At 47.7% G+C, this 9,207-nt stretch overlaps 1 protein-coding gene across 1 annotated transcript in view; it reads right to left on the bottom strand.

Annotated features, from left to right (window-relative positions):
* The window catches only part of LOC115937670 (disks large-associated protein 2-like), an 83,830-nt gene that overhangs the window by 13,267 nt on the left and 61,356 nt on the right, over positions 1-9,207 (bottom strand). The window contains exon 8 of the mRNA XM_081812878.1: positions 2,248-2,339. Coding sequence (XP_081669004.1) covers positions 2,248-2,339 — 92 coding nt within the window. The remainder of the gene's footprint in view (positions 1-2,247; positions 2,340-9,207) is intronic.

The raw sequence follows: 9,207 nt of genomic DNA, 5'->3' as shown, positions 1-9,207 counted from the left end.
CAGCGGACGACTTGGTGGGATACCTTCTCACAATGGGTCCCTTGGTTCGCCCCCCTCGTCGGCCCCCTCATATTGCTTCTTCTCATAGTAGCATTTGGTCCTTGTATTCTTAATGCCCTTACTAAGTTTATCACTACTCAAGTTGCTAAAACCAGACTCCAGTTACTCCTTACTCACTATCGCCCCTTAGAAGATGAAGGTGATGCCCTCTAAACTAGGTGTCTAAAGGGGCATCAAAGGGGGGAATGATAAGGAAAATCTATGTCCTAAGATGGCCCACCGAGCCAGCGAGAGAGTCCCAGTCCGAGCCCCGGGGCTCTTCCGGGTTCTTCTCCCTTCTCTGTTTCCTGCGCACCAATCCGGGTTCTTCTCCCTGCTCCGCTTTGCGCACACACCAAGAGTGCCCAGTATGTAGAAGTAGAAGTGTATACATTGCCCCCTTTGTGCTCGGGGCTCAGAGCTTTGGAGACCACTCTCCTCTGAGCCCACTGGCGTTAAATAAACCTCTGAAACGCCAAGATCTCTGGGTGCCGCTAGGTTCTCCCGTCGGGTGATCCAGTCCAAGTTCCGTAAGAGTCCAGGGAGCCCGTGTTTCCCAAGGGCAGATCCTCCTACTCTGCTCTGCATTCTAGTTACGCGGTGAATCGCCCGTTTGTCCTTCCCTTAATATATCTGCTTTGTTCAGTCCATCCTGAACATCGGGTCGGGGGGTGGCTCTGGCTTATTTTCTGGGGTCATTCCTTGATTTAAAACTAGTTAGCCACCCAAATCTTCCAGCAGCTAGCAGTGTGGCTTTGGACTTCTGACATAGCCGCCTCAGACTCCCACCTCCTCCTGCAACCAATGCTGCAGGGTTGTTTTGGGGGTTTGTTTGTTTTCCCCCTTGAATCCTAGATAGAAACCGAAAGAAAAGGAAGCAGCCACACTATGTATTTCAAAACTCAAAAAAGGATTTTTTTAAGGTTAGGATAAAATGCAATGTGACATGTGTATGAAGCATCAAAAATATGAGGATGGGTAATTTAAATTCTAACATTAGCTGCTTCTGGCCCAGAGGACATGGACATTTTATAAGCTTGAATAATGTCTTTGCATGTTTTTACTGCATGTCGATTGCTTTAGGTAATGCGTTCCCAAAGACAGTGTCTACCTATGCTGACCCGACTACAGAGCTGTAAAATGGCCTAAATCCGTTCCTTCACGGACAGTAATCAGACAGACGTGAAGGAGGTGGGAATATGCTCCCCAAACAGCACAACGGAGCACTCCACGGCTGTGTGTTCCTTCCAAGGAATGCTCAACCTTCCTGCTCTCCCTTTCTAAATGTGGGTCATAACTTCATGTCACAGGAGATAAGGGGGTCACGTTACGCGTTTTGGGATGAGCTTCAACAGGGTTAACCAGAAAATGCTAGAGAAAACGTACTTTTTAACAATCCTAATTAAGAGGGATGAATTGGCAGCTCTGATGTGCTTTGCTTCCTTTGATGTGTAAGGACATTCTGTAAGTTCACATGTCTCCTTGCAAATTAAAACAACAAAACAAAGTCAAATCGCCAAGCGCCATCACTCCCACGATGCACAGACCTACTTGCATTTTAATGAAAAGTTTGCTCTGAAAGAAATCAACGTATGGATTTATAAAACAGTCTGTAATGTGAATACTCCTTAGTTATTTCTACAAATAATGTTGCGTGGATACTTTCTTTAGTTAGATGAAGAAAAGTGTGTGTATTATTTGTACATAGATGTAGTAAGTACCTGCACATAAGTAAATACCAACATACATATGGTTTTTCTTTCTCTTCGATGTTCAGGACGATCAGAGCCAAGTTTAATGCCAAGTGTGTTGCTCTATTGCTGGTATATTCATTTCACTCCTGACTATGAAATAGAAAGCCCCAATTGTTCTACCATCTCTTCTGAATCTCTTTGACCCCTCTCGTCGGGGTCTTCGTCTGTGACATCACAGCTGTTCCTGCCCCACCTCCGTCCTAAGGTTGTCGGGCAGGTGGACCCTGCAGCCCGAAGGTGCCCCAGGGCTCCGGGGGGCTGCCCCCCACGCCACCCACTCCTTCTCCCCCAGCACTGGCTCGCAGCGGCCTCTTCAGCATCCCGAACCCAACCCGGGACGGGCCTCACGTTCGCTCCCTGCTCTGCAAAGTGCCAGGTACTTTGTCAGACCAGAGCGGAGAGAGCAGGCCGTCGGCTTGCTTAAGGGGCCCAGGACACCCGGGGCTTTGCTCACCATGTTCTGTTGGCAGAGCCAGTAAAACTGCTGGAATTTCTGGGACATCAGAAGCTGCGCGCTCCCCACCGCACTCCTGATTTTACCGAGGACTGTGAACAAAACAAAACAAAACACGTTTAAAACTGGGTCAACGAGAAACCAAATGCAAGAGCGTGACACAAAGGGAGTCAAGTCCAAAGAGCATGAGTTACTCTTCTCCCTTCCTGAAGATTACAACTCTGAATGTACGGTGCAGGGCGCGGCCACGGACTGAAGTTTTTTCCAGGCTGACCCATGTCCGATTTCTGAGGGAAATGCAAAGATGTATGAGTAATACCGGCTGTTAGGATATTGCTGGTCAGGGTTGGGACGGGTGTAGTCTGGAAGGGTGGTCTGTTCTGCAGGAAGCTTTTCCTGTTGGTGGCACCACGATTCTTTCAGCAATGCTGCTCAGGTGAGCGAAAGGATGCGGCAGCAAGTAGGAATAAAGAAGACTTTAAGTCCTTCTTACTCTTTATGGACTCCACGAAGATGAAGATGTTAATTCCTAATTTCTAGGAAATCTCATTGGTATCGGTTACCCCATTTGACTCTAGGGAGTAATCTTTGGGGGCTCTGAGGGCATCTTACACTGGAGGGAGGGGCTGTGCAGGGAGAGGCTGAGGTGCGCTTGTGACCCCTCATCCCCAGCCCTGGGCTCTGTCCACAGCTCCCGCCACCGGCCGTGGGTCTCTGCGGGCGGCCGAGTCACCGTCACCGCCGTGGGTTCCCATCACATTCGACTCGCCAACCGATTCCCCACGGATGTTCGTAGTGACCATGTCCTCCCTCCCGCTCCCATGAGCCCACTGTGATGTGGCAGGAAGTCTCCAAATGATTTCTAAGTCGTATGACTTTAATCAAACAGCACTTTTTTAAAAAGTAAGTAATACAGTTTTGTCCATGGAAAGGACTTAACACATTAAAGAAGCGTGGGGATGACCACTTCGGGATGGAGGATCGGCAAACGAGAGCCTTGTGTGTGAAATGCAGGGTCTCTGCCCTGATCCGGCAATCCCAGGCGCGTCCACGCCGGCCGCCTCCATTCCCATCCTCACACCTGGTCCTTGCTGGGCGTTAGCATCAGAATTATTTAGGAAATGATAGCTTTGGTAGATCCCAACTCATGTGACTCTCAAAAGCACTTGGGAATCTGGGGGGGGGGGACATGTTTCCTGCCTCTAGACCCTGAGCCCATTCACCCCCACGTTTCATTGGCCTGAGGGACAAACAGAAGTTATTCACAGAGTTTCAGAAGGTCAAGCTCTTGGGGTGGGGCAGGTTATTCCCACCTGCTCACTTCTGGCTTCTTTCTGGCTCTCTTGCAGACCTTCCAGAGCACAGGTACGGAGCCAGGCTCTCAGCTGAGAGTAGCTGAGCGCGTGACCTCGGGCTTGCCCGCCAGGAGAGTTACGGGAGCCTGTATTTGCCAATGGCAGGTGGAAGACAGTTAAAGAAGGGGGAGTTTCACCTGGACCTGTGTCTGTCCTCGAAGGGGAGGAAAGAACCATGACCCTCCCATGTGTGTTGCTGCCGACTCATCCACGTCAGGACATTTCTGGACCCCGGGCTTGTCCAGAGAAGAGAGCGGACCGGAGCTCAAGGCGGCACGAAGGACAAGCTCGCGTCGCCCAGGTCTTGTCTGGAGTTACCAGCGGTCCCCACAAGGCAGCAGTAGGTAGGGCACAAGGTCCATTCCCTACAAGGCGAGGACCTGGCATCGTGCACAACCTGTTCTTCAAATGATTTTCTCCGGGGTAAGACAGTGGACTTAAACACTTAATTTAATTTGTCTTATTTTCTCATCTGTCTTTAAGGAACTCAGCTTGCTGTTCCCTGGAGTTTTATTACTGACAATTTCACACATAGAGAGGATCTGAAAGAAAAGTGTCCGCATCACTTAGAATCAGCAATTAACAGTTTGCCATGTGCGCATGTTTATTTTTCTGAGCCCCTTGGAGATAAGCTGTAGCCAGCCTGTCACCTGCCATCATCCTGTGCAACCACTGGGTCCTTATCATTCCGAAGGAGTGGAGAATTCCTTCATGTATCTAATTCTGCACTGCTTCTAGAATATTAACAAGGAGTTTGACACATGTGACTTTAATAAAAGTGAATAAATTGGATAACACTGTGGCATCCTCTCAGACTTAAAAAGTATCTTCATGCCTCTTGATCCCTGGGCCCAGGTGTGTTCAGCAAATCTGTTTCAAGAGGGGCTTTCCTCCCCCACAGACCCACCTCCTTGATCCGATTTGCCAGGCAGCAGTGGGAGGGAGTGGTGGTAGGACCCCGGGAATAAGCTGGTGCAGGGGGATGGGGAGGGTGCTGGGGTTCAGAACTGAGTGTGCCCTGAGGATATGGGGGTGGGTAGGTGCAGGGAGAGAGGGGTGGGCAGGTGCAGGGACAGGGGGGTGGGCAGGGACAGGGGGGTGGGCAGGTACAGGGACAGGGGGGTGGGCAGGTGCTGGGACAGGGGGGTGGGCAGGTGCTGAGACAGGGGGGTGGGTAGGTGCAGGGACGGGGCATGGGCAGGTGCTGAGATGGAGGGGTGGGCAGGTATAGGGAGGAAGGTGGCGGGACAGAGCCAGAGTGTCTCCTAGGAGTGGTGAAAGTGCTTTACCTTTCATTCACATTTTGATCCCCCAAATTGAACACGTTTCTCTAGCTCTAGTCTCACTGCTACGGAGTGGAAGAATTATCTTTGTTTTGAAATGTTGAGTTTCCCCCTGTAAACCCCTGTAACCTGCAAGACTGATGAAAAGATTTAGAGAGACTTGTTTCAATCAGGCTGTCACTGCAGGAATATATAGAAGTGACGACTAAATGTGCTTCCTTGTACTGACTGTGTTTCCTCAAATGGTAATTAGAAGTCATTTGGTTTTATACAATTTGAAGTTTTAATTCCTAATTTTCATATTCTTCTTAAAACGTAATTCAACAGAAGTATTAATATAAAGCACTTCAATTTATAATCTTTAACACATCATGGCTAGATGGGCAATATCTTGGTGTTGATTTAATGTGATGAAGAGTTATTATTAAGGGTATAAATTGATTATTGCTCGGGAGAGACAGTGAATGTCGAGGAGAAGCTCGCGACCTGATTGCTAATGGCAGGAGGGTCTGCAGTTGGGCGAGCGGGGACCACTCTATCTGGTACCTTTAATGCAAATAGCTTCCCATAATTGCCAAGAATTGGAGGTGAAAATTTCAATTTATTCTTTTCCACTGTACTTCCCTAATGTTGTCATAGTTTCGACACTTTGTTTCAAGAGCTGCAGATAAGTGCTAATGCTTCCCAGAATGCAAATTGACAAAGAACCTGATACAACGCTTGCCTCTGACGTGTAAGGAAATTTGATTAACTCTCTTGCTCCTTTTTATTTTTCATGCGTCTTCTCCAATTTCCCATTCTTTCTGAATTTGCTATGAAATGCCAGGACAACATTTACACTATCCTTTCAGAATCTGAAGTGGATTTTTGTAGAATTTGCAGAGAGTTTGAAAGGATCACGGGAATATTTATCTCCTCTCCGGTCTCTTGGGCTCCTCCGTGATTGGTTTCTGCGAACAGCTGCAGGAAAATCGCTGCTTGCTCCGACATCCCCCCTCAGGTCTCAAGCGTTACCATTCTCAGGTTTATCGAGCACACATGTCTTTGTCCACTCCGGTGTCACGTGGCCATTTGGTGACTGGCTCGTGAGAGACATCCCTGTAGGCACCTGCCCGGGCTTCGCGAGGACCTGGGAGCAAGCCCGTTGAAGGCTCCCTCTGCCGGTAAAGGGAGACCCTCAGACGAGGGAATGGCCGAAGCCCCCGTCCCCCAGCCCGGGGGTCTGTGGTTCCACACATCTGGCCAGCTGGTGTCGGGTTATTAGCTGTTTTGGGCACGAGAACCTGCCAACACCTGTCCAAACGCCCCACCGTTGAGTCCCTCACGTGCTTTCTCTCTCTGTGCCACTACAGAAGGAAAACTGTGTAGCTTTGGGACAATTGCTTTTATTTCAGAAAAACACCCTATTTGTTTCGTTCCACTTTATGCCATTCACCCTTTGGGTTTAACATAATGAATACAAAAATCCCCAAATATGAGTAGAGTAATGGTTTACAACCCCTCCAGAATGGATCTTTAATGACTTAACAATAGGAAGCCTGCATGAACGTGACTTAACTTAAACCAGTATTTATTTGGGCTCATTATAGTTTTTATTAACCATAGAGGGCTGAACGGATCTCACTTCATTCAATCAGTTCAGTGAGCTGTGATTATAAAATTTTAGTTTGGGAAGAAATTAGTTCATGTGATGGGAATTTCAATATTTGGAGCTCAGAGTTCTGGTTTAGCAAGCCATTTAACTTCATCTTGCTTCTTAAAGGTGCCATCACCAATAACCCTCTATCTGTTCTCAAAATGAGTGCAAGAATCAGAGGTTATCTTACTTTTTAAAACTTCTTAGGGAAATGTCTAAAGTTGATTAATAGGTGCTAGTTTTAGGTGCAAAGCATGCGGAAGAGACACATGAAAATGTTGTGTCATCTTTGTCCACAGAAATATCAGACATCTGGGCAACTTCGGGAAAGAAATTAAGAAAATCACAAAAAGCATCAAGTGGATCTATTCTCTGTTCTCTGCATCCAAGGCTTCCAGCAATGCCATCGTATTTAGTCATTAAATAGGACTGGGAAAAGTGCACAAAAAACAAAATCACTAGCTGATATCTCCAGCACGGGGAGGGCACAGGATACTCCCAGCCCCCACGTGAGGGCGACCGGAGGCCTGGGGGGATTTTAGATGCCGTGCTTTCACGAGGGTGTGAGCAGGAGCGTGACTGTCCCTGTGTATGATGACTGTCCATCTCTTTCCTCCTGTTCCCTTCTATGTCTCCACAGCAGAGCACCGTGGCAGACACTTCTGGGGAATAATAAATGCACCAAATACCATCAGTGCATTCAAGGAGCCGAAGGTCTCCCGTGACAGCAGAGGGGCAGAGCTTTGGGAAGACACTGCAGCTGTCCTGTCCTGCGAGAAACGCACGTGCCCAAGGGCATGGGGGTGATGGAGCAAAGACAAGCAGGTGCACAGTCCACGTCGAAGTGAAGTTCTTCTTAAGGAGCCGGGAGACAGGGGCTCCTGTCCGTGGGGCTGCTTTCCTCCACCCTTCCCTCTCTGCTCCCCCTACGGCACAGCAGAATCCAACTCCCCATTGAGGCCTGGGCACCATGCCACCTTCTCCACGAAGCCTTCTTGGAATTTTCCCCGCTGAAAATGTCACACCTGTGAGGTTCTAAAGCTCCTATCTGCCTGTCTCCCACCACACGTGATGTTCTCCACTCGGTATAAATAGTCCTGTCCTGGTCTCACTGCTCCTGGTCACTGCAGTCCGTGTCTTCACAGCTGGTCACTCGCTGTCAGCCTACAGTCTGTGGGTGGCGGCTGGCTCATGGCACATATTCAGTAAATATCTGTTGAATGTTTATATTAACGAGAGAATCCAAGAAGAAAATCCCAAAGGTTCAAAAAAGGCGTTTAGGGAAATGCAGTTGAGGGGCAGCAGAAATTCATTTTCTGCTATAGCTTGCTGGAGAATGTGGTTTCCACATGCCTCATATTAAGGCAACTGAAATCTAAATACTGTATTTCCCACGAGGATGGAATCTTATGACTGATCTGGGTCATTGCTGGCCACTGAATTGAATTCCGTGTAGAGTACCTTTATGGCACTATTCCCAGAACTCTCTCTGATGCCCCCAACAACAAGACAGTCATTACTTATCATGATGACACTTCAGTGTCTAAGCCTTCTAACTGTTAGATCTTTTGTGTTTAGTTTGAGAAGGAATTTGCCCCCTTTTCCTTCCTTAATTTCTAGTGGCTAAGTAATGATGAGCTAAGTCTACATTTTATCAGCTCAGGGATTCCCTCTGGAACCTAAATGGGTGTCCCAGCTACGGGGGATCAGAATGAAGCAAATGGCCACGGACTGGGACTCCACTTTTTCTAAAATAGTGGAAGAAGGTAATCCACAAGAACACAGACAGGAAGGAAGCGATGCAGGGAGAGAGGTTTCCAGTAAGGGATATTGTGATTCAATAGCTTTGGGCAGCACAGTGGTAAAGCATAGCTTTCGACAGGAGACGGCCCTGACTTCGCCTCGCGACTCCATCGCCATACTCTGTGGGATCTGGGGCGAGACGTTAACCTCCTTAAGCCTAGGTCTCTCTATTTTTAGGATGGTGACGATGTTATCTAGGCACCACATCGCGGTGAGCTCTGAACGAGGTGTGCAAAGAACCTCCCATCATATTTGGCACAGGATTCGTGCTCAGAATGTGCTGGTGCAGAGATCTCTTCTTTTAACTATATCCCCTTTTAAACTGTAATTCTTAGAAAATAAAGACTACGTTAAAAGGACATGCGACAACTTGCATTCCCACCAACAGGGTAAGAGGTTCCCCTTTCTCCACAACCTCTCCAACCTTTGTTGTTTCTTGCCTTGTCCATTTTTGCGATTCTAACTGGTGTAAGGTGGTATCTCAGTGTGGTTTTGATTTGAATTTCCCTGATGGCTAATGATGATGAACACTTTTTCATGTGTCTGTTAGCCATTTGTATGTCTTCTTCAGAGAAGTGTCTGTTCATGTCTTCTGCCCATTATTTGACTTATTTGTTTTTTGGGTGTTGAGTTTGAGAAGTTCTATATAGATGCTGGATACCAGCCCTTTGTCTGTAGTGTCATTTGCAAATATCTTCTCCCATTCTGTGGGTTGCCTCTTTGTTTTGTTGACTGTTTCCTTTGCTGTGCAGAAGATTTTTATCTTGATGAAGTCCCAAAAGTTCATTTTTGCTTTTGTTTCACTAGCCAGCCACTTTGGAAAACACTGTGGAGGTTCCTCAAAAATTTAAAAATAGAGCTATCCTATGACCCAGCAATTGTA

The sequence above is a fragment of the Leptonychotes weddellii genome, chromosome 2, assembly GCF_054177405.1.
Source record: "Leptonychotes weddellii isolate Sample4059 chromosome 2, ASM5417740v2, whole genome shotgun sequence".
NCBI classification, from domain to species: Eukaryota; Metazoa; Chordata; class Mammalia; order Carnivora; family Phocidae; genus Leptonychotes; species Leptonychotes weddellii.
This window is presented reverse-complemented; position numbering and strand designations above follow the sequence as displayed.